General features: G+C 43.9%; 1 protein-coding gene across 1 annotated transcript in view; it reads left to right on the top strand.

Annotated features, from left to right (window-relative positions):
• trabd2a (TraB domain containing 2A) overlaps positions 1-25,331 on the top strand; it is a 66,501-nt gene that overhangs the window by 24,762 nt on the left and 16,408 nt on the right. The window contains exons 6-7 of the mRNA XM_037116995.1: positions 9,534-9,680; positions 10,188-10,362. Coding sequence (XP_036972890.1) covers positions 9,534-9,680; positions 10,188-10,362 — 322 coding nt within the window. The remainder of the gene's footprint in view (positions 1-9,533; positions 9,681-10,187; positions 10,363-25,331) is intronic.

Here is a 25,331-nt window from a genome sequence, read left to right as displayed (position 1 = left end):
TATCATTCAGTTCATCTGAAAACATCAAAATCCCCCCTGGACAGCAAGAACATATCTTTTTCTGTTCATCATCATCTATCATTGCTGTTTATCTGATCATAAATAAAGTAAACACATATATAGAATTATCAAGTTGTTCTCCCCACTTTGAGTTAACAGTGCTAGTTGTTAGTGATCACAAATGATCCCAACATATCTCTGCCCATTAAAGAACAAATTAAGTATGAATGAAGTTTTTTGTTGCACCATTTTGAGCGATGTCAGAAATGTTATTTACGTGACCTCCAGTAATGGAGCGGTCAGTGGAGGAAGTCCATTAGTGACCTTGAGAGGCTCGAGGAGGTGGAGAGGTCAAACTGCCTGACCTCACCAGAAGCGATGTGTATATGTGTGTGTTTACAATGTATATGTGTGTGTGTGTGTGTGTGTGTGTGTGTGTGTGTATTTGTGCCGTCCTGAATCATGAAGCACGCCAGAAGCGTTTGTGTAGTGAACACTTGATTTGGTTTCGTTGCCTCAGATTGGCAGCTGGGGGACTGAAACAAAGCCTCCAACTGTGTGTTTCTGTGTGACTCTGGAAGAAACAAATAGAAACTGACTTGTCGACTTGTTGACACAATAGTTCAACACACAGTCAGACGACGCTGTTGCAGATGCTTGTGTGCCTCTGCTGCTGCTTTTTGACTCGCAGAAAACCTCGATCTCATTTACTCCTCGCTCCCTGTTTGCATGACGACACGCAACGGGAAAAACTCTTGACGGTCAGCGTGAATCCATGCCAAGCGCTCGCAGCTGTATTGATCTGAATCCCAGCGTGAAGCGGCCCGGCCGTGTTGTTCTTGACTCGCGCTGTCCTGAAGATTAACAGCGTTCCCTTCAGTCAGCAGACAAGACTGGAGGAGATTGATGGCTGTTTTCCTTGCGGCTCGCTGTGTTTTCGAGACCCTCATGTTGTTTCTTAGTGGACTCACGGACTGAACGGCTGTGTGTGTGTGTGTGTGTGTGTGTGTGTGTGTGTGTGTGTGTGTGTGTGTGTGTGTGTCTGTGTTTAAGAGAGAGACAGAATGGAAGAGTGACAGACAGAAAGAACAGTGGATGTATGTTCATTGTAATGAGTTACTTTTTATTAATTACTCTGTTAAAAAGTAATAACATTACTTTACTAATCACTTGGTATCAAAAGTATTAGTTACTCGTTATTTGACTATTATTTTTACATCGGTTATCCTTTTGCACAACTCATTATGGGTAATAATATTACACTAATATATCAAGGAGTAATGTGTTACTGCCCAGCAATGGCCATAGTGGTCAGTAAACTATGAGGAGACCATGTAACTGAGGCTGCAAATGATGTGTTTTTTTTTTTTTTAAATGACCAGTTCATCTGTCAGTAATTTCTCTCATGTGGCCTATAAGATGTCCAGAGACCAAAGTGACACCTTAAATCTTCCTGTTTCCATCCAAGACATCCAGTTGACGGTGTTGCAAAGCAGCCAATCCTCGCATTTCAAAAGCCTGAACCACCAAATATTTATTTGGCAATTTTGCTCGGCGATTTATTGCTTAGCAGAATTGTCGGCGATTCATTTTTCTGCGAGTGGATTTTGTTGGCTCATCGCCGACCGTGACTGGCCCCTTATCACGTCTCCCTCGGTTCACATTCGCTTGCCATCCGATGTTTTATCATGACGGATGTGTCGTGTTGTCGTGTGTCTGTGTTGGTCGGGGCTCTTGTACAGCGTCGTTCGGGGTGTGGTGAAGCAGGACGGGGGGGTGGTGGTGGGGGGCCCTGACATTTCAATCACCACAATCCCCAGTACACACACACACACACACACACACACACACACACACACACACACACACACACACATACATACATGCACACACACACACACACACACCATTTGGTTTGAGGCTGATTCTTCGTGACAGCCTAAATATTTGGCTGTGTCCGGGCACCAAGGTAAATGCACCCCACAAGAATGTTTTTACAGGGTGATAGAGAGAGTGAGAGGGAGAGAGGGAGGACTGTCTCCACGGCTCCTGGCCATCAGCCTGATCTCTGTGGATCAAATGTTCATTGTGAGAGACACTATGCACTACAGTATTTGCAAGCACATTTAAGCATTGATCAATGTGTTTTGTAGAGAACGACTGACTATATATTAGTTGATAAAAAATTGTTGTTGCAGTTGTGATTATATCAAAATATGTTTTTGTAGGAGACGTTTTTGACAAATTCTGTTCAAGAACATACACTTAAAAATGTCCCAACATGTGCCTGCAGCCATATTGAATGTTTTTTATTGAACGTGATGAAGGGCTCTTAAATGTTAAATAGCAGGGTTGCGGTATGAAATTGAAAATTTCAGAAACACATCTGATAATCTAGTACCATTTTTACTCACACTTCCTTACTGTGAATTTTTTAACTTTTGGAAATTTGTGCTGCATAAATTACAGCCAGCACTTTATTTGTTTGGGCTGATGCCAATACTGATGTAAGGGAGTAAACAGTTCAGATATCAATACATTGGCTGATGTCTACAGATTTTTTGCAGCGAGGCTTCAAACAAGGTTATTATACACCTCTTACAAAGCTATGGAATGGAGGCAGGATGTTTTTTCAATTTGATGTGTATTGTAATCTAAAATGACATCATTGCGCTGACACAGACTAAACCTCACCAGAAATGTTCTGATTTTTTTTGACTGTGTCTGAACTTCACTTTTTTTTTTTTTTTTTTTTTAAGAGTTGAATTGTTGAATGCCGCTCAAACAGCCTGCATCAAAGTATTTTACTAAAACAGGGTTAATAATGGAGATGACTAATGATCATGTTATCCTGTTAATAAACTGCTAAAAGAGACAGAATGAGGGCCGCACTCGGCAAAGAGGCTGCTAGTTGACCCTGAAAGAAAACAAATCAAGTTGATTTTTTGGGCTGAACAAATGCATAATTATGATTTCACAAAAAAACTCTGTCCTTGCTTGATTGTTTTTTTGTAATATAACACAAATATGGTACAACACTGTAGATAGAGAATGCACATGATATGATAACTGTCAGTTTTCATACTACGGTGTACTGTGAAGCCGCTATACCGCTGCTCACCCTAATTGCAGCTCTATGTCGGTGCCATTGTAGAACTGAAGTCATGTTATGAACCCTGTTTAAATATATCCTGTCCGGTGAAATCCCCTTTTTTCCTCGCGCGCAGTTTCAAGAGAAAGAAGCTGTCTGTGAGCGCACAGACCTCGGCTGTCTGACTCCGTGAGCCGAGTTGTTCACGTCAACGTGCATTGATCAAACTGTTCCAGATCAAAAGGAATAGGATATATCAATTATATCAGAGGATGGATTTTCCTTTCAAAAAGACGAGGGGGGAAAACAGGTTTTGGTCGTCGTTATTGTCAAACATGCAGGCGTGGGGATTTTTCTCTGAGTGGTTTGGCAAAGAAACCCTCATCTTCCTTGTCCTTGTTTTCTTTTTTTAACTCTCTCCTCTCCTCTCCTCTCCTCTCCTCTCCTCTCCTCTCCTCTCCTCTCCTCTCCTCTCCTCTCCTCTCCTCTCCTCTCCTCTGAAACATGTCCCCACGTTTCCTGTCCTTTGTCCTGGACTGGAAAATTAATAAAGCTGTCTTCAAAGGTCTGCTTTGAGGCTGCGCTAATCCACGATGATGAAGCATTTATACACACATGCTCATGTATTCATGTTCATACAAACACACGGAGGAAAAAAAAAAACCTAATCTTGTACAGGTGTATACACACTTACATGCGTAGAAACACACACACACGCACACACACACACACACACATGCGACGGTCACAAGTGACCCGAGGAATGCAGGGGTCAAATCTTTAAAGACCTGGCTGATAGAGGGGATGTATAGGATCAAAGAAGAGTGAAAGAGAGAGAAAGGGAGGGAGAGATGGATGGAGGTAGGAGAGGGACGAGAGGGAGGAAGGGGGGAGGGAATGTACAGGATCAAAGGGGAGAGGAAGGGAGCACTGAAATGATGGGAGGATGAATGGAGGAGAGAGAGTGGAGGTGTAGGCTGGGAGGGGGAGAAGAGGAAGAGAAAATGTGCTCAGGGGGAGTTGGAAGGAGAGAAAAAAGGGGGAGACGGGGGAGGAAAAAGAGGAGGTGGAGGTACGAAGGAGGGATGAAAACAATATAGATAACTCAAACTGACAGGTGTGTGTGTGTCTGTGTTCAAATGGTGGGGTTTCTGTCAGAAAGTGAAAGCTCACTTGTGCAGTGGTGAAAGATTTATGTATGTGCAAATGTGTGTGTGTGTGTGTGTGTGTGTGTGTGTGTGTGTGTGTGTGTGTGTGTGTGTGTGTGAATGGGGAGTGTCAGTGAATACCTGCTGAATGAAGCTGCAGTAGCCTTAAATACATTTGATACATTTTGTTAATCTTTTTTCAGCACCAAACACACATTATTGTAACATTTTATTTAAATGTTAAACACTGATCTTGCATTGCAGCATGGGAAAGGATGACCAACCACTTCTGATGATGTGTATGTGATGATGTTTCACATTTACTGAATAACTCCCCAAATAACTACGACTTTGTAGTAGACAACTTTTCAAAAACATTAATAAAATATCTCCTCACTCAACATCTTACAAAATTGCTCAATTTTTCAAGGGAGTCTGGGGGCATTCTCTATGGGCGACAAGGAAGTACCCCTTTATTGGTGATGGTATACTGTTTTGTAAAACTCGACATGTGCACCAGAAATGAAATGTTATCATCTTTCATAAATTCAGCTAAATCAGTGGAAACAGACACACTTTGGTCCTGGAAGCAGACAGCCTACCTCAGCTAACTGACAATGCGGCTTGTCACAGTCAGCCCTTAAAATCTGCTGCTAAAATCTGCCCATATGAAAACCTGCCCCGGAAGATGACTAAAGGACAGGTCACTTCCCGCAGTTCAAAGTAAATAGTGCGTTCAAATAACCAGGTCGGTGTGAGAAATGTCTGCTGCTCTGGCGGTGCTGCCATGCTCCTGATCCGTCTTGTTTTAGGCCTGACTACTCTGGCTAACATTTCACTGATAACATCACTCAGAAGTAACTCAGAATCCCTATCTCCCTCTATTCCTGTCCGCCTTCATCTCCGTCCGAGCTCTCCTCCCTCTGAGATTTCACTGATAACATCGGCGGAGAGGCGGTTTCTCTCTCTTTCTCATTGGATTGGCCGTTGTGTTTCTTTTTCTCCGCTGATTTTCTAAAATGATAGACTTCTCTCTCTCCTCTCTCTCTCTCTCTCTCTCTCTCTCAAATCTCTCCGTGTGTGTGTGTGTGTGTGTGTGTGTGTGTGTGTGTGTGTGACAGAAAGAGCGACGGGGAGAGAGTTGCGTTACTCTGATAACATCAGGGAGTCAGGAGGAAACAGAGGAGCTGTCTTCGTTTGTAGCTGGGAGACGGCCAAGGCTCATTGAATTGGCTGCAAGCGTATGTGCGTGTGTGTCAACAGCGTGGACAGGCCACACTCGCTTGTTTCAACCCAGAAGCACACACCGAGAGTGAGACGGTTGCGAGTGGGGCCACACATGCTCCTCTTAAGCCTCTTATCAAAATTCAGTCGGAAGAAAAATGAAGTTACTGAAACACTCCCCAGTTCCGCTGCCAGCGCTCACAATCAGAATAACATCAATTAGCGCGAGGCTTTTTCCATACAAGGAGCTGCTCCGGTGTTCACATGCTGCAGATTCGTACTATGACAGGACCTCACATGCGGCTTACTTACGACATACATGTATATACAGACAAAATGTGTTGCCGACACGTTGTTGCTGAGATTGCAGCGTTTGAACGTTGCGGGCAGTCGTGCCGTCATCCCATCCTTCTGTGAAAAGTGGTCTTTTTAAAGCGAGCTAGTGTGAATGAATTAGCACTAGACCATACAGGAAAAGCAAATGTCATCCCACAGATTTCAGCCCCGAATTCTAAACTACGTTGGGAAAATCGGGGCGAATTGATGTGTGCGGCAGTAAAAGAGACCTAATGCGGCATATGGGTCGGCCTACACATCTGTCAGAGCGGTGACTTCGGATGATAATGATTTCAACGGTGCTACGAGATGAACGGTAAAGTGGGCCTTCCCACAAACTGTGGTCGCAGTTTGGTTAGATTTAGTCAAGAAATACTACTTGGTAAGGTTTAGACAAGAAAAGTTTAGGCACTAAAAATACTTGGTTAGGTTCAGGAAAACATTTTGGTTTGGGTTTGGGTCACCATGTTACCTCTGTAACCTACCGGATGTACCGTATGTTAGTTCAAAACGTCCCCTGAATGCCTCTTTTAACCAGTCCATCCATCCCCGACCTCCTCCATGTGCAGACTTTTCACACTTTATCCTACTCCTCTCCACTTCCTCCCTTTACATGTGTTAGCTCATCGATCATTACAGATTGATCATCCACTTTTCGTCCATGGCCAGGTGGAGCCAGCTGCATCGCCGCTGTGCTCAGTCGCTTTTGTGAGACTGTGTGAAACATGTTCAAGTGTCTCGCTTTGTAATGATAAAACAGTTTTTCTACTCAATTTCAAACAGAATTGCAGCCTTTTTTTTTTTTTTTTACCAATCCTCAACCCCAACCAAAGTGATCCGCCGTTTCATAAATGCAATTAATGTAACCTCTCCTCAAAAGATACTCCACTAAGCATGCTCGCCACTTTCTCTCTTGCAAATCCTAAGCTGAGCCAACACACTTCAGAGCGGGCAGCAGCGAGGGGTTTGTTCAGCCCGAGCTGCCCGAAACACTCCAGATCTCCACATGTGGGAATCCGACTGTGATGATGTTTGCTCTGGATGCACACACCCGCCCCACTCCATCTCAACAAGAGGGGGCATTTCCATGACAAAGGGCAATTATTGACTTTCATTGGCTCCGCTTGCTTTGATATCAGCGAGGGGTGTGTCTGTGTGTCTGTGTGTGTGCGTGCTGGAGGGGGGGGGGCGGGATGGATTGGGTGGGGATGGTTGGGTGGGGGTGGGGGGGGGGGGGTCCCTTAGTGGAGGAGAAGAAGAAGAAACGGGGGGACCTGATGAAAGGAGCCGAGTGGGAAAATGCACCCACTGACCCACAGTGCACTAACAGAAGAGGAGGATCACAGCGGAAAGAAAGAAATCATTCATTAAGGTTTTCTTTCTTTCTTCCTCTCCTCCTCTCTGCTCCTGCTCTCCGTGTCCTTCCTCACTTTCTCGCCTGCGCTTTCTGCCTGCCTATCTCTTCCCTTCCCCAAAACCTTTTTAACTCTCTTTCTTTTTATCTGGCTATGACCGATCCTCCCCCTCCCCCCCCTCCTCCTTCTCCTCCTCCTCCTCCCTTCGCAGCAATAATTTAAGGGGCTGAAAGGCACGGCGAGCGGAGAAAGAGGAGAAGAGGGAGCTGAGAAAAAAAAAAGGGGGAGACCCTGCAGATGAGGGCCTTCCTTCACGGACGTGGCACAGATGTGAGGGTGTTTTTGTGAAATGAGTCGGGGAGGGGCGGCGATAGGCTAATTTGCGTGGCATAAAGACGGGGCCCTTTTCATATGCAGAGCGCCACTTTGATGCGCGGCCGATGAAAGCTGGAGGGGAGCGCCGAGGAGAGGAGAAGAGAGGGTGACGGAGGGGTTCTTTGTCCCCTGACAAGAAGGCATCTGCTCCACGCTGCCCTCCTCTCCTCCTCTCCTCCGCTACACCGAGGCTCCCACAATGGGCCTGGGGCCGAGAGAGAAAAGTGTCATCAGAGCACCTTAGAGAACAGAACGTGGAGAAAGAACCGCTTGGGTCGGCCGTGCGGGTATGCATACCAAAACAGATAGTACACATGTGCACGCACACACACACACACACAGGCACACATTGCAAAACCACGTGGACATACTGTAGACACATTTACATAGTTCCACAGCTGACAAAACACATCTTCACTTTGACTGATTGTTCCCATTGAGAAACAAATAAACCATACAAACTCTCCTCCTTTACGAGAATCAACATCAATGGCTTGCAGGGTGAAAGGTGTGTGTGTGTGTGTTATTGTGTGTGTGTATGCGTGTGTGTGTGTGTGTGTGTGTGTGTGTGTGTGTTATTGTGTGTGTGTGTGTGTGTTATTGTGTGCATGTCTGAGAGAGATCAGAGGAACATGTGCTGAGGTGAGTGGCGGTGGTTTCTGTGTGTGTCTCACTCAGTCTTGCTGGTCCTGTAGGACCTTCTGTGTGTGTGTATGTGTGTATATTTGTGTGCATGTATGCATATGTGTGTCCTCGCGGCACTGATCATAGGCTCACCGGGGCCCTCTCACCAAACACTGGCTGATTTCATGCTCGCACAATGGCTGAATCTCTGTGGCAGAGCGGAGAGTGTGTGAGCTGGAGAAACTCAAACGGCCTCCTTTGCTGTAATAGTTTAGTAAACTCAGTTTACTCAGTTAATTACCTATGTGGGTTTTTTAGATCACATTTGTGTTTTGTGTCACTCAGGATTCTAATATATGCACATGTGTGATGTTGCAATAACATGACTGTTTTCCGTGCGTTACATGTGCCATGTGTGAATTGTAGCCATGTCAGGCTGTTTGTTGGTTGTTGGTTGGGCCACCACTTTGGATGGTCCAGGTCCAAATATCTCAATAACTATCAGATGGCTTGACATGACATTTTCTACACACATTCATGGTCCCCAGCGGGTGAATACGTCTGACTTCGGCTAGCACCTGATGTTTCCTCCTGTGCTGCCAGCAGGTCAGATTTATCTGACCTCTCGTGAAATACCATCAATAACATCTACAGTGCAGATTGGCACAAAATTACTAACGGATATTCATGGTCCCCAGACGATGTATCCTAATGACTTTGGCGAGCCCTCGGATTTTCCTGTGGCACTACCACGTTCAATCAGACCACGAGTCATTTGTATGTAAGCTTATAAGAAAATTACTCTCCTTCTCACTTGATTTGTTACCTCACTTAGTAAATTATGGTCCCATTCAGAGTGAAATGGACAATAAAGCAGGTTATGCTTTATGGCATTTCTACCTTGAAAGGTTGACACCACACCGTGACCTCGGCATGGTTTTCCAGCTCTTGTCCAAATATGGCTCACTGAGATGGTGACAGCCAATAGGCCAATACTGAGGCTTCAAAATGGTAGTCCAAACACCAATGGGTGATGTAACAGTGGGTTTGTCCAATACTTTGGTTTATGACCAAATGACAATTCCATATATCTTATCTTCTTGGAAACATGAGCAATGCTACTTCCTTTAGTAATTTGAAACTTCTAAAGGAACGTCTCTAACTTGAGTGAACACATTTCTGTATTTTATGCTTCTAAGAGGTAACACATGTTGATAAAAGTCTGTTCATTACAAACTGACTGTAACTTTTTTTTTTACATCCATTCTACCAAGTCAGATTCTTCTACATCAACCTGCTCTTGCAGAATCAAACGCTATTTTAACATAAGGGGCAGAAAATGAACCGATCAATAATAAGATTGTCACTGTCTCATTCTAGGTGATCTTTGCCCTGAACCAGACGTTATTACAGCAGGAGTCTTTAAGGGCAGGAAGCCTACAGGTCCCCTACACCACCGAAGACCTCATCAGGCACTACAACTGTGGTGATCTCAACTCCATCATCTTCAATCATGACACCTCACAGGTCAGTCTTATCTTAAATGATCTTATCTTATCTTACCTTATTTAGCTGTGGACTTAAACTACTTTCACTCTAGTTAATAAGCTAAGAGTCATTCTGACCCCTTGACCTTTTGCAGTGTCCTGGTGACACAACCCTTGACCTTCTACCTTCACCCCTAACCCTCTGACTGACCCTTCATCCCCCGCACCCACTCCTACACCCACCCTTCAACCAGCTTCTTTATACTATTGCCAATATAGTTAGTATTGTGACGATATAGTTCTTTGCTCTGCTCTTCCCTCCATCATCCAATACTTGCCTTAAATTTATTCTTTTGACGTGTTTTTGCCATCTTTATTGTCAGTATTTTGCAAAAAAATGTGGAGCCAGTGTTGATGAATGTGTTTTCCTTGTGTGAAATCTGAATGACGGCTCTGGAAAAGACAAAACAAAAGCAGTCTCCCTCTCCCTCCTTCTCCTTTTCACCTCCGTGGCTCGACTGAACCACCACCCCTTCAACCCCCCCAGGTGCCTAACTTCAATAACGTGACGCTGCCACCCAGCGAGCAGGTGACCGCCCAGGAGATAGACAGCTACTTTCGACAGGAGCTCATCTACAAGAGGAACGAGAGGATGGGGAAGAGGGTCAAGGCGCTGCTGGAGGAGCACCCTGACAAGAGCTTCTTCTTCGCCTTCGGAGCAGGTTGGTGTCAAGCACTATTTCCGTGATACTGAAGCATCGGCTCCATGGGCCAAAATGTCAGACAGAAAGGTCGACATTTAGGACTTCATCAGTCTTGTGTGTCTGCTCAACAAAGCACTCAATAAGATTACTTTTTACCCCGCCAACAAAATAACTTGGATTCCTCTTTTTGTTACAAAGGCAAGACAGAAAGCGTCTCAGTCTGAGCAGCTTAACAAACTTGAGAAGGCAAACAAAGACAGCATAAGAAGGTGCTGACAGACACCCCAGCTGATCGCTGAGGTGGAACTTGCTAATCTCGAAGGAGGCACAGAAATATAACATATAATATAGATATATAGGATATACATATTTCAAGACAAATTCCCATTTGTTCTCTCATTTGTTTGTTCACTCTGTCGGGGTCACTGGTGTTGATACGAAGCCCTGCAGCTGATCAGCGACTTCGCTGACTAAACTAAACCAGACTAGGCCAAACCACTGGTCCACACGTTTATCATCTCAGGGTCCAAATAAAAAACAGAGTCATGTCAGGTCTTTCTCTCTCAAGCAGAGGCTCAATAAAACTGCCTTTTTATCAGTTTGGGACTGACCAGAAACAGACATGTGGAGCCCTTCCACATAGTTTTAGACATGTCAGTTCAATACTTGAAATTCCTCTATAACCATGCAGCGACCTCACGAGCAGCAGCAGCAGCCGCCTGATAAGAGGCTTGACTTAAAACGGGGAGGATAAAGAGACCAGATAACAGCTGAGGAGATTCCACAAAGATGTTTAAGGGTGCCCCGGCGTGTGTGTGTGTGTGTGTGTGTGTGTGTGTGTGTGTATGTTAGTGTGTGTGTTTATTCGCATTTTTTGGCGGGACAATGTGTATCTAAGGCAGACAGTCCTTCTCCCGTGGGAGTTGGATCGGTTTGTTTAGCTTCTGATTGTGTAATCGAAGCATTGTTCACACCTCATGAGGAGTCAGGGCTGTTTGGTAATCACTGACTCAGGTGGGTTTTCACTCTAGATTAAGTTAGTCAGTAGTTTTAATGTCATGCCATGAACATTTAACCCTTCCCACACAAGGCAGGGCTATTTTTGAATACACATACACAAGGCCAAAGTCCTTCATTCCTATACTTTAAAGTAACATTCATTAAGGTGCACTATTTCAAATAAATTGTGCACTAAAGTTCATAAAATGTACAAGTGTAAATTACATTTCAGGCTTATTACCACTTTGTTCAATCTGTTGTAGTTGCTGTGGCTGGATGTCTGTAAAATTTACTTAATTTTGTTTCTAGAAGGGAACCTGAAATAGGATATAGGATTTTTTTAGGAACACGGTCAGCAAACACTCAACGCACAAACTGAAAAAAAATCGCTTCAGGAACAGGGGGACACAGGAAAACATTAACTCCTCAAATGTAAGCTGTATTTGCTTGAACAATAATTCAATCAATTCTAAAATAGTTGCTAATGAATTAATTGTCTTTGTTTTCCAATTATTTCAAATGTATCAATTTATTTGTATAAATTCTTGTTTTTTAAAAACAGTTTCTTGAAGTGGTTTCCAATCAAGATAATTTCCACAAATGAAGTCTTTATGAATCAGTTTAAAACCAACTTTATTTATAACTTTTGATGTCGAATTTAAACACTAATTTCTTCACTTTATACGAATGAATGAAGAAAGGGACAAGACTCAAGGCCAAGGAAACCAAAAAAGACAACAGGTCCAGGGCAAATGTCACCATGAGTCATAAATCTGTCACCAGAAGGGAAAAATAATGGCGGCAACAGTATTTTTTTAATGTGACTGTACTACAGTTAAATGCTTGAATTAAAATGTTATTTTGAATGTCATGAAACGGCAGTTCATTAAACCCTTAACTGGCGCAACATGGACTCTCAAGTTAACTATGTTGATTTATCCTCACTGAAACCATGAAAGTCATACCAAAGTTTATGATATTTTTACAGTGAAGGCCACATACACTTTGGAAAGAGTCTGCTCCCCCATAATTTGATTTAGTTCATTATGGGATATGCACGGAGGGGATAGGATCAAATTTTTGTGCCATCAATTTCACAGTCATATTTTCCTTGTGATGACATCCTCAGAAATGTCCTCCTCCTCCTTCAAAGATTTTTTTTTTCGTCTCTTGGAGCAGAAATGCTAAAAACTTCGAGAAAAAAAAAGGAGAGAGAGAGAGAGAGGCCTTCACAGTCTGTTGGTCTCCAAGCTGGCAGGAAACAGCTGAGGAAAAGCAGACACACACGAACACACACGCACGCACACAGACACACACACACTCGAGCCCTAACAAGGAGTACATTTCACAGCGCGTCCCAAAGGAGGTGCCTTTACAAGGGCTTGGTCTAAAAAGGTGTGTGCTTCTCTGTGTGTATACGTGTGTGTGTGTGTGTTTGTGTGTGTGTGTGTGTGTGTGTGTGTGTGTGTGTGCATGAGAGAGAGAGAGCTGGTGGGTGAAAGTGATACGGGCAATCAGCCCAGAAGCACTAGTCTCGGACATACGGAGGGCAGGTTGGGTCGGCCGCGTACAAGAAGTGGGATGGGGGGCATTAGGGTGCATGCCCGAACACACACACACACTCAAAAATGTACAGACACACACACACACACACACACACACAGACTCCCCAGCCCCCATGCCAAGACAGACCTGGGTAAATGTGTCCTTAATTATCCCTGGAGGGGTCAGAGGACACACACATACACACACGCATACACACACACACACACATACACTACAATGGAGCCCATTATGTCGGTGTAGTAATTTTCCTGTGACAATCACGTTAGAGTACGGTCTTTATCAGTTACCATCTCATGTCTCCGTGATTCGTACAAAACGACGTCTCGACACACTCAGGGCGTGCTTTTCGTCTATTCAGCGTTTTGTCAGTGTGACGCGTCGCTGTGACCAGAGACCTGGATCGAAACCGAGCCCTTAAATCGCAACTCTGCAGGCATTAGATAAATTATGATCGCTTGACTTCAAATCCTATTTCCGAGGAATCAGCTTTGCGCTTTTTTGAAAGAGCATCCACATATTTATCATTTTTCTCTTCCCGAGTAATGATCCCGTTAGCCTGCAGGAGTTGGCCTGCGGATTCCTGACTGACCCATGTGGAAAATTGTTGAGGGTTTTTCATTTTTTCCCTGTTATAAGCTTTATTGCCACAACAAGTTAACAAAACAGTTTATACATGATAATTTATTTCCCTGTCAAATCGCCCGGTTGGATGCAGATTGCGCTTTGCCAAAGGAAACATCACAAATCGCAGGAAAGTGTTTGTTTATCCCGGTGATTCAGATCTGGGGAAGCCGCGTCAGTGTTTGTTTGTTAGGATTGACGACTGCAGTCAAGTACCTCCTCGCAGGGGTTAGGGTTCTCTTCTTCTTTTTAACTGTAAAGCAGGTGTGACTGCTTTCTAAATGTTAGGACTCAATTTATGGATAAACGAGCACAGCCCGTATTCACAAAGCATGCCTTCGAAGGAGCCGTCAGGAGTTCTGTAAAGTTGTGATGTCACAACTACACAGTCGCCACCCTCAGCCACTTTCCCAGCATCGATGTATTTGTGAAAACACGGACCAAGCTAATTCAGAGACACAACTTGTTGGTCTCAGGCCTGTGAGAGCTGACCAATCAGAGCAGACTGGGCTTTACGGGAGGCGGGCCTTAAAGAAACAGGCCGTGAAACAGAGCGTTCGGACAGAGGTGGACAGTTCGAGAAAAATAATGTTTTTGTTTTTTTTTTAACATTAAAGTGTGTAAACATTTACACATAGACACCCGAAACAAAAATATGATCCCGAAAATGAGCATATAATGGGACCGTTAAAGGTAACATATAATCGCACGCAGCATAAATGTTCTAAATGAAACCATAAGGGCACATGGTACTAAAAGTGAAACAGTAGTAAAGAAAAAAATGAAAGAAATGTGCTGCCTCTCATTGTTATCTGTGTTTATGGGGAAGAAACATTCAGTGATTCTTTTGGGGTCTGGGAAATTGTTTATGGAGAGAGCATTAAAGGTCGAGCGTCACACGCAGCCAAACCAGAACGTTTTCTAACCCTAAACGATTTCTCATGTGCTTACAGCGCACGCACACACACACACACACACACACACACACACACACACACACACACACACACACACACACACACACACACACACACACACGCACTCTCACACACACGCAGTCATTCTCTCTCTGTCTTGTCCTGTGCTCTATGTGTGCCTGCACCAATTTTCAGCCTCCAAAAAAAACAACCATAAGGATCCACACAACTGACCCCGCACTGGCAATAGTTGTGGCCGGAGACCTTATCTGTCGGTCCGTCATTTCAATTCTCGTGAACGCAAGGTCTTGGGAATGCCTCGAGAGAATTTCCTCAAATTTGGCACAAAAGTCCAGTTGAACTCGGGGATGAATTTGGTGGCCAAAGGCCAATGTGACCTCAAAAAATGTTATTTATTTTATTATTTTTGGCCACACTGCAGGTATTCATACAATAATTATGACTAAATTTCACACAAATGTCTAACAGGATAAATTGATGAAGTGATGACATCTTATATCTACAACGTCGAAGGTCAAATTCACTGTGAATCACATCAGTGATTTGCAGAAAAAACGTATCTGGCCATTGTTCACTTGAATCACACGTCTCATAGTGATGACCTCCATTTCACCAGGTACGACACCTAATACCTTCAGTTAGATTCATTCCATTTACACAATGATGCCAAGTCAGTAAACACACTGCTGGAGGAATAACACAATACAAGATGCCGTTTGCGTCTGGAGAAGCGTTTGATGGGGTTTTCCAATGAAATCAAGTATTCAGTTAGTTGACAAACTCTACAAGTCAAGAGTTGCACATCTCCTTTAGAAAACTGCCATTTGAAAAAAAAAAACTCTTTGATTCTGATTCTTCGGTTGTGTCCAGGCTCACCAGACCGAGTCCTGCTTTTGCGTCTTAGCCCTCACTGTTGTTTTTCCAGCGGTCTGGTCGGAGTAGTGGTCAAGAAGGCAACAGTCAAACAAACAGAAGCGGTCACTGGTCAGCCCAGAGGAACACACACGTCTTCGCGTGTCCCTCCTCTGCGCACCACACACTCTGTTTAATCCTTTGGTGCGTTTGTCTTAAGATCTGTCTTCGTCCCATTTGTCTTGTCCAGAGACCTCTGCAGTTTTAACTTCATCACACGCAAGAAAAAAAAAAACAACAAAAAACAAAAACGGAGAGGACCCAAACATGAGCAAAGAGAAACTGAGAGACGATAAGAGCTGCTTACAACGACGTCTCGTTTATGTGGCGAGCAGCCACGACGACCACCCAGTAGCTTGTTTGATGTAACGGCGGGTGCTGCAAGGTGATTTATGGAATAAGAAAAAAAAAACACAAAGTTCCCTAAAATGTCCGTTGTTTCAGGATTTTTATTTTTTTTTTCTGAACAGCTTCCAGCTTCTATCTGCTAAATTGAACAAAAAAGGGATCAGCTCCAAAAAAGTTTCAAATTAAAAGGCACTCAGTTTCTGTTTCTTTTATTTGGGCATGGTTTGAGTGATCTGCTTATTTTTGTTAAGCTTGCTTGCTTACCGGATTTGGAGGATAAAACTTCCCATTTCAGGAAACGTACGACTCCTCTCCTGCAGTGCTTTTTGGAGGAGCAACTCAGATTGTGAAGAAACTTTTTCAGTACACCACTGCGCCGACTCACCCCCAGTTTTAGGTATTGTCATGCCTCACTATACGTTACTGCACTGTAAGTAAATACCTCCTAGAAATTTGTCTTTTCCCCCCATCTGTTTGTCTGAAATACCACGGCCATCACTCAACATAAATGATGACGTTGAGAAAGAGCCATATGTTCAGACAGGCATATGGAAGCGGTTATTGCTGCGCTCCATAGGTACAGTAACCCAATCCATGTATACAATCTCAACCCGTGTTCCCTTTATAATCTCTGCCATAGCCTGGCACTCTCCACTTGAATAAAATGATGTGTTTACGTATCGTTGAAGACCGAGGGCTCCGCTTCGGCCGGCTCTGCCTAATTCTTTTCTCTTTCTTTTTTTTTTTTTTCCACGCTGAGCTTGAATGCGACCATGTTTCTCGGCCTCCAGGCTGCTTAGCACATCATGATTCCCCTCAAACTGCGCTCCAGAGCCACAAATTTAAATATTTGCGGTGGTGTAATTGCCAGTGTGGTTGACAGGCTCTAACGGTTACTGTACTTTGAAATGTTTGACTCTTTTCACAGACAATTAAGGTTTGACTTTTGGATCTTTCGCTATTTAGGTTGGTATGGCCACGTTGAAGTGAATACCCCTCGGTCTGTGAGCAGTTTAGCCGCGCGGTGGGCAGGCTGTGATAAATGAATGGCTTGGCCCGTGGGCTGTGGCTCATGACAGAGGCTGACATGAACTCATAGCTCATACAGAGCACCTTGACTTGTCAGTATGTGGTGTGGCTCTCAGTACTGGAGCGGGGAAATGGTCATTTGATACACTGTAGTTGAGTGAGCCCAGCACCGTGTGCTGACAAAACACATTTCATAGAAATTAAAGACTTATCAAGTGTTAAGGTTTGTGTAATTCATCTTTGGCATATGATCTTACATGCTATATCAATGTATAAATGGGACAAAAAACAAACAAAGAGACTAAAACATCCTACTGTGCATCACTGGTGACCTGGGACCAGGAGCTGCAGGTAAAAAATGAGCTTTTAACCTTGATGTTGCAATAAATGTGTGATGCGCTGCCTCATATAAATCTACAGTAAAATGAATACATTTTTAAATGACATTTTTATTCAGGACCTTCTTTAAACTGTGTCCAAAGTAAACTGCAAAACTTAGGAAGTTAAGCTCATTATCACACAAATCCACATCTGGACACAAATCTACTGGAGTACATTTTCTAAACATTGTTGGGAAGTCAGACGTTTGGCAAATATGTCTCAAAATGCAGCTAGAACACTTTCACTGGATTATAAGACATATTTCCCTCAGATTAAACATCTTGTAGCTTCATTATAGTGATAGTCCATAGTGCTGTGCAAGTCAAGAAATGTCTGACTCCCCACATCATCATTGTGATTGGTTCTTTTCTATGAACCAATCACAATTGTCACGGCTGGTGCCAAGGATGCAGCGATGGTGGTTCTTGTTGAGCATTTACACGAAGGCAGGCTTACTCACAGACAGCAAAAAGGGAGTCGAATACCGACTTCAGTAGTCAGTCATTGGCAGCCGCTGAGTCACACTAAGGGAAAACATCCTTACGTTCACTTCTTTTCTATGCGAGTGAAGCATATTTGCATGTTTCAGCACTGGTGAACTCAGATGGCTCAAACTGAGGACATTTTGGTATATAAACTGTGCCTTCACTATCCTGTGTGTGTAAAATCTTATACTCTAAATTGTAGCTGAGTGACTGGACACTCCTATTTAAATTCTGCTCTAAATCCCCAGGCCATGCTTACACATACCTGGCCCGAATCCCTCCAGTGTGTTTTCACGCTGAGCACTACATCACGGCGGTCGCTGCCCTCCTTTGACTGTTTTTTTTTTTTTTTAGCCAGACGGTGTGAAAGTCAAAAAGCGTGTTGCTTTTTCACGGCACCCTCGCCCTCATAAACAGCCAGTTTACAACTGTTTGGGGCAGTCGCTGACATGAGTACACACATGTCATGCGGCACCATTAAAACCCAGACCAGACCTACCACACACTTGGTAGGGAAGCAGGCAAGCAGCGGCGGAACGTCTGCCAAACCTGGATTAAGTCCCGGATTTAAGTTTGAATGACACCTTTATGCAGCGACTTTTTTTTGGAGGTTTTCAGTTTTACAAGTTACATATTGTGGGATTAGTTTCTCCTGGAACAGAGAATAGAGCTGGAGGCAGCACGGCGTTGCTGCAAAAACCCTCGCTGAGCTCCTGCTTTGTGTGAAGTACAACAGATGTTTACAGTGCAGACGAATTAACCCATTTGGTTTATTAATTGATGACTGCTTCACAATAAAAGCCCTGACTTTCCCCAGTTGAACGCTTTTAATGTGAAATAGCAACATTTTTGGTCTTAGCGTTAGCGTCAACTACACTTGATTTGGATGTTTGAGTGTTAAAGTAAAGAGTGGTGTCAGAGGCCATGTTTCCATTATGTATTGTTATGTGCGTTTAAGCATCGCGTTGGAAAAGTTCAATAGAAACGGCACAATTTGTTCTTTGAAGAAGAGAAAGGAGAAGAAGAAGCAGTTGTGTCTGCTCTCTGTTTCACCCAGTGTTGTGATTCCCACGCGAAGATCAATTTGCACATTCCCTCGGAGATTTCAAAACCGACTGTTTTGTCTCTTGTTCTTACTTTCACGAGGCTCGATGGCAGTTGGCAAACTGATTTTGTTTCTGGTTTGCGACTTCTGTTCTCCTCAACTCTGCTGCCAAGCACAATGTGGCCTCCACTGCCAACTCCTGAAAAAACGATGCTTCGCACCATTTCGTTTGTTCGCCCTTATGTGCCTTACTTTTACTTTATACCACTTTCGCTTCAGATTCTCTTGGCAATTAGATGGAGACACGGCTAGTGAGATGCAAGTGCAGTAGTCGCTGGATTAAATACATGCTGTTAACTTTGATTCCCGCGTGTGTGAAACTCATTAGAAAATCCAGTCAGGAAACTGAATGATTGTAATTTAAAACAAAAAAAAAAAACTGTTAATTGAATTTAACACAAGCCTGGTCATTAGGGACTTTGCCACATCGTGATAAATGCATATTGATGTCCAACGACTATTCCCATCAGTGCCTTGTATTCATATTTCTTAGTTAATTAAACTAAATTGCTGTCTTATCAGAGACAGAACAGCTCACACTCTTCACTCATTTTGCCTGGAAATGACATTCATTCATAACAGATTGAAAGTCGTGAAGACAGTGACGATCTCCTCCTCTTTCATGGGATGTGGCACGCCGACTTACTGACCCCCCCATCCCTCCATCTCGCTCGGAGCTTCCTCTTTAAGTGTAATGTTAGCTTACATATTTACGGTCCTAGATACAACCAGGATAAATGGGAAAAACCTTTAAGCGGAGGGATGTTGACATGTCAGGAGCGTCTGTAATGCATCATCTGCTGCGTCCCCGTGTCTTCTTAAATCGGAGGACAAACCTGTCAGCCCCTCCGAATCACTAACGTGCTTTTAAGCTGCCGAGAGAAAAGGCAGCAAAACATATATACGTTTTGTTGCACTCATCGGGTCAAACGGCCTCAGTCTCTTGCACTTGAAAGACATATTTCATGCGGCCCACACTCCTCTCTCAGACATAGCGGTGAACGCTTGTCACAACAGCTTGCTGTGATTTATTGAAAGAGTTGAACTCCTCACCCCTGACCCCATTCAAACCCAGCAGTATTTCCTCGTGCACCTGGAACGGAACGGGCTCTTAACGTGCGTGCCCGGGGGCTTAACTTTCATTCGGACCAGAAATACCTCGCTCCTATATGAAAGGGAAAGGGGAAAGGGAAAATTATATATGTAGGGAGCGAGCAGCCGTGCATCTATTGATGATTGCGCCCGTGAGTTGTTACGAAGGAGCCGTCCCTTTTCATTTCGGGCGAAGACATGAAAGGGAAGAGGGCAACGCTCGGCCCGGAGGGGATGAGGTTCTGTAGAGACAGAGGAAAACATGACTTGTGTGAGTTGTGGCTTCCACTCTCTCCGTCCCTCTCAAGGTGGAATTATTGAACACATGCTGGTTTGACTGCAGCGGGGACTTTTCTGGTTCGCCGTATGAATGAGTCTGTGTTGTGGGCCACACTAAGTGCATGTACACCGACATACAAGCTGTGTGGGCACATGCAGGACTCTGTGACGCCACAGAGCACTGGTTTACGTCGCTCTAGTCAAATTAGCCTCGCCACATTTGAATATGCAAACCTTACTTTAGGCATAAGTGCAAGTTCTAGAATAATCCCTTAAGATTTAGGGTTTGCGTGTCGATGGAGATTTTTGATAAATGTGTGCCGTAGGAATGATCAGGTACACGATCATCTGTTTCTGTACTGTTTCATCCAACTTATTGATCTGTATCTGTAGCCGCTCTCTGAATGGGCGGAGCTTAAACCAGAAGGGAGCTGGACCAACAGGAAGTTGCTGTGAAGTTGTTAATTTAATTTAAGAGTTAGATATGGGCTGATCAGTCGTTGTAATGTTTTCTGTTTAGTAAGGATGTAATGATTCTCCAAATCCACAGTTCTGTTGGAATTTTAAATGTACTTTGCCACCTGTCAGATTCCTATTCAAACCTGGATTTGTGAGGATAATTGGTTTTGTGGTTGTCGAATTCTTCTTTCAAAAGGAAGGTAAAAAAAAAGATATTTTAAATGAGGAAATATTCGCCCCCAAAAAATAAATAAATAAGGATTCCAGAGTTCAAGAAATAATACCAACCTTCTGGGATCCAGCAATACACAACAAAAGATAGAAATTCAGTTTGTAACAACGTTCTAGTTCTCATATCTGTCCAGAGCTGACCATCTTCCAAAACAAATCAAAAAAGCATCTCTGGCAGTGCTATTGTTCTGCTCAATCTTCTTTTTTTCCCCCGCCCATCAGTAAACCCTTGTCTCACAGAAATCAAACGCTGAAACTGCCTTTGAACTTGATGACTGAATTTAAAACTTTTTTCAGTGTCAAAATCTTGACCCCCCAACCTGCTATTTTTTTTCTTCTATCTTTCAGAAAATGGTTTATAAAATAGCCTCAGAACTGAACAGAGTGATCAGAGTGAAAGGATTTTCCTTTCTTGCATTGACACATTTTACTTGAATCACACTTTAACAGTAAAGCAGACTTTCTCTACTGAATACTCCTTTCAGCCAGGTACTCACTGAAGCTTAATGGGAACACTGGACCATTTTCCCAATGTTCCTCTCGTGTCTTTTGAATGTGAAAAAGATTTTGTGATATAAGCATTTTGCGAAAAAACACCCAAACAAATAGAACCCAGAGTCCCTGCCGTGATGAAGAAAGTGTCTTATAAAAAACAAAATACTGGCGTCTTACATTCTAAAGATTTCGTAAAATATATATTTTTTTTTATCTGTAAACCTCTGCCTTTATCCTTTTCCCTCACAGTTTGGTTATTCTATTTCATTAAGCGAGGAAATGAAAGAAAAATAAAAAGCTCGGTGAAATGTTCTTACCCCTGCTGCAACAATAACAGAATAATACCGAGGGTTCAACACAAACTCCTGTTGGAACGACTGCAGCGTTTTTTTTTTGTTTTTGTGACTTCTGTTTTACGTCACTGTAGCTCTGGAGCAAATGAGAGATCGCAATCATAAAAACACCATATTCTGTTTTCGTGGAGGCTGTTTCAGATGCTTTAGTGGGTGCAGATGTAAAAAATTGGCCACGTTTTTCGTCGTGACGCTGAGGCTTTTGCAGGGAGAGTCAGGAGACCCTGTGAGCCCATGCCTCTCTCAACACGCTCTGGTTTAGGATGAGGGATCCGGGCAAGGACTGTTAAGGATGAAATGGGATCAATAGATGTTTGACAACTGACCGAGAGAAACAAACATGGTGTTAAAGGAAAATAAATGGCAAGATAAAAAAGGAAAAAAAAAAAAGGCTGACAGTGATTTAAGGAGAGATAAAGTGAGATAGGACAACCAAAACCAGAGCCCGTGTGAGTTCACAGGCCTCCATCCTGTGGATCTGCTCTTAGTTACAACCTAGACCTAAATCACAGATGATACGCAGGCCTCATTTGACATCTACAAGATCTCTTGCCGATTACTCAAACTAAATAGGCACAAAATTGCACTCTCAGGCCACATGTTTTGGATGGAAGCGCTGTGAGAAAACATCTGAGAAAAACTACAACGTGGAATGCTCTGTTAGAAAAGCGCGAGCGGGCATCCGACTCCTCTCCGAACCCCCCCTTTTTTTTCTTTTTTTTTGTTTCTGGACCGGGACAGTTGAAAGGCTGAGCAGAGACTCGCAGCAGGATGAGAGGCTGGCAGGGGTACGTGTGTTTTTTCAGAGGGAAGCGGCCTCGAGGCCGCAGTATGCAAACTGCAGGAATACATTATTGCAGGTTTGGACGAGTGAAAGCACACGTTTGTAGAAAAGAGAAGGGGGAAAAAAAAGAGAGAAACCCACAAAAAGAAACGCTGTCGTAGCTTCAGAACTCCTGCTGGGTGAATGAGCAGAATGATCGCGATCAAACCGCCGCTGCAGGAGTCTGCAATTCATCTCAAGTATAAAATGGATGGTTCTGTTGTAAAAAAACAATCTCATTTTCCCACTTCACTTCACTTCAGATGAATTTGTTTTTTTAAACAATTTAAAGCTTTTTGGTACCGTTTTAAAATAATGGCTGAACATGTCAGACCGTTGACTGTTGTTCTTTCTTCCACATTACTGAAGATTATGATAAATCTCACAGTGTTGTTGTTTTGCAAAAGCAGCAATAGTCATTCCCCAAAATTGAGTTCTGGTTAGAGTCTCGTTTGCAGCAGATGCCATTATCTCCCTGCACCGGAGACCCTGAGATGGCAGCCATTTGATTGACAGCTCATTTGTTCAGATAGGAGCTTCTAAGCCCGCCCCAGAGCTCACAACAGCCAATGAGTTGTTGTGTAGACAAGCGACCCACTCTCTCTTGTTTCTCCTCCCTCCTGAGCCACTCACACACCGGCCTCCAGGTAATTGACGATTACTAAAGGAAACAAAAACTATAATGAGTTTTTGCCACAGCTACTTTCAAGCAGGTCACAACATGGCTTCTTTTTTTTGCCAGTCACCTACATATTTCCTCAGAAAAACCTGTTTAATGTTGATTTTCAATGACATGAGCATGACATGAGCTTGGACCATGTAAGACAACACTGTGTTTTCCAGGGACAGTTACAGGTCACCTGTAGGCTTGTTTTTGCATGAAATAAATACATAATTCAGGGTGTTCAAACTCTTATAGATCCGTGTCAGCAAACACTTACAGAGCCGACCAAGTCAGCAACATCTGAGTAAGTCAGCAGAACCAGGTGGCAGAACGCAGCACCTCTGAAAAGCCTGCTGGGGCCTGCTGCAAAACTACAAAACTACGTTGCAGTCATGACGTCATAAAGGTGTGCCCATTTGAATCCAGGCATTGATGCTACTAATGTTTCTGCTAGTTATCATTACTTATGTTCTATATGTAGATATAAAATCTCTTTTCACTCGCTTTCACGGTGAGAATATTCTCTGAGACAAGCGAGGCACTGGACAGCAGGGATATTCGGAGCTGGCGGCGCTCCGGTTTACGTTGTCAGAACTGCTCCTTTTCATAGAATTTTTCTAACTTTGATCACTCCCCCTCGTTACGACCACAGCGAATGAGCCGGTGTGTGTGTGTGTGTGTGTGTGTGTGTGTGTGTGTGTGTGTGCTCGAGCGCCATCGCTTCTTGGCAGAGGGGGGCTGAAAAAAAAAAAACCTGCGGAGCACACTGAGAGCGAGTGTAGAGACTGTAGCAGCCTGACAGATGTAATCCCTAACACGGCTCCAAAGTGCTGTGTGCCACCGCAAATTTTGAGTGAGGGTTTATTTAAAAAACAACCTCACACCACAGGCCTCTTATGTGCTCTGTTTCTCATTTATTCCCAGCATAAATTCAAAGCTGCAGCCGCTCTGCACGATCTCGAGGAAACTTGTGCGGACAACTCGGCCGTTTGTACTCCCGATGACAAACGCGGCGAGACATCACTTGAATGAAAAGACGAGGGGGCCGAGGGCGAGACAAAGCAAGCCGAACGTCTTTTTGTTTCTCGCAGCTGAACAAAGTGACACATTTTGCACGAGTCGAGCTTTCTCGGTAAGCTAAACAAACCGCCGCTCCCATCGTTCCCGTCACATTCCCCCAAACACCACCCACGATAAATTTCTCTCCGATGCTTTCCAACAGGTCATTAGTCTTAAACATTGTCCGGGGGCAGTGGCATTAGTCCCAGAAACCTTTAGATGTGTCTACCAGTTGGATAATAAATCAGCTCAGATAAGCGGCAGGTTGTCCTGATACACGAGAGTAACGGATGAGGTGGAAGTGAAGGAAGCCACGACCCGCACTTCCTACTGTATGTTTCAAGTTTTTTTTTTTAGTTGCTCTCATCTTTTTGCGGACATCTCTCACCCAGTTGCCTCTGTTTTAACTTTGGATAAAAAGGGAATCAGGAGTACCTCGAGCAGCAAACCCGGCTCCACTCCCGTTTTTTTTTTGGTACGGCAGACTTTACACGGGCACCGTGTCAAGCTGCAGTCGGCATGGTGGGAGACCTACACTGAAGGCCTCGCAGGATGCTCTTATCCTCAGCTATCATCGTCTGGCATCTGACGACTCAACATTCCTGCGTTGTTTTGCCTGACTTTTCCCTTTGTCTCTATTCCTGTTTTTCTTTCCGTGTTAAATTCGGCAAATCGAAATCAGCGTCCCCCTCCGCGCTTCCGTCTGTCACGAATCGTCTTACTTTTCCCCTGCATCTGCGCCCCCGTCTGTTGTTTTTCCCCTCCCGATGGCCTGATTGTGAAACGGCCGGTCGATTTCAACTCTACAATAACGGAGCGGTCCGTCAAATTCAGCCCTTTTTCTGACCCGCGCTCCTCACTACGGCTGAGGGGAAATAGAGAGAGAAATGTTTTGGTGGTGGCCGAGATGTTAGCATTCTTTGGCTCGACTTAAGAAAAAAGGCTTATTCCGCGGAACAGAGGTGGATCTGTGTCTTTCAAATTCACACAGCCGTATCACAGCTGTCTTTTATCACGGCTCCCTCACGTCACTGGCATCTGACGTTCAAAAGCGTATCCTGGAGGACTCTGAATGGAAACGCTGTCTGATTCTGGGGATGATTTGCCAAGAATATCGAACGTGGGGTGCCAATAACCGTGATGTTGAT

Source organism: Acanthopagrus latus, chromosome 12 (assembly GCF_904848185.1).
Source record: "Acanthopagrus latus isolate v.2019 chromosome 12, fAcaLat1.1, whole genome shotgun sequence".
Lineage (NCBI taxonomy): Eukaryota > Metazoa > Chordata > Actinopteri > Spariformes > Sparidae > Acanthopagrus > Acanthopagrus latus.
This window is presented reverse-complemented; position numbering and strand designations above follow the sequence as displayed.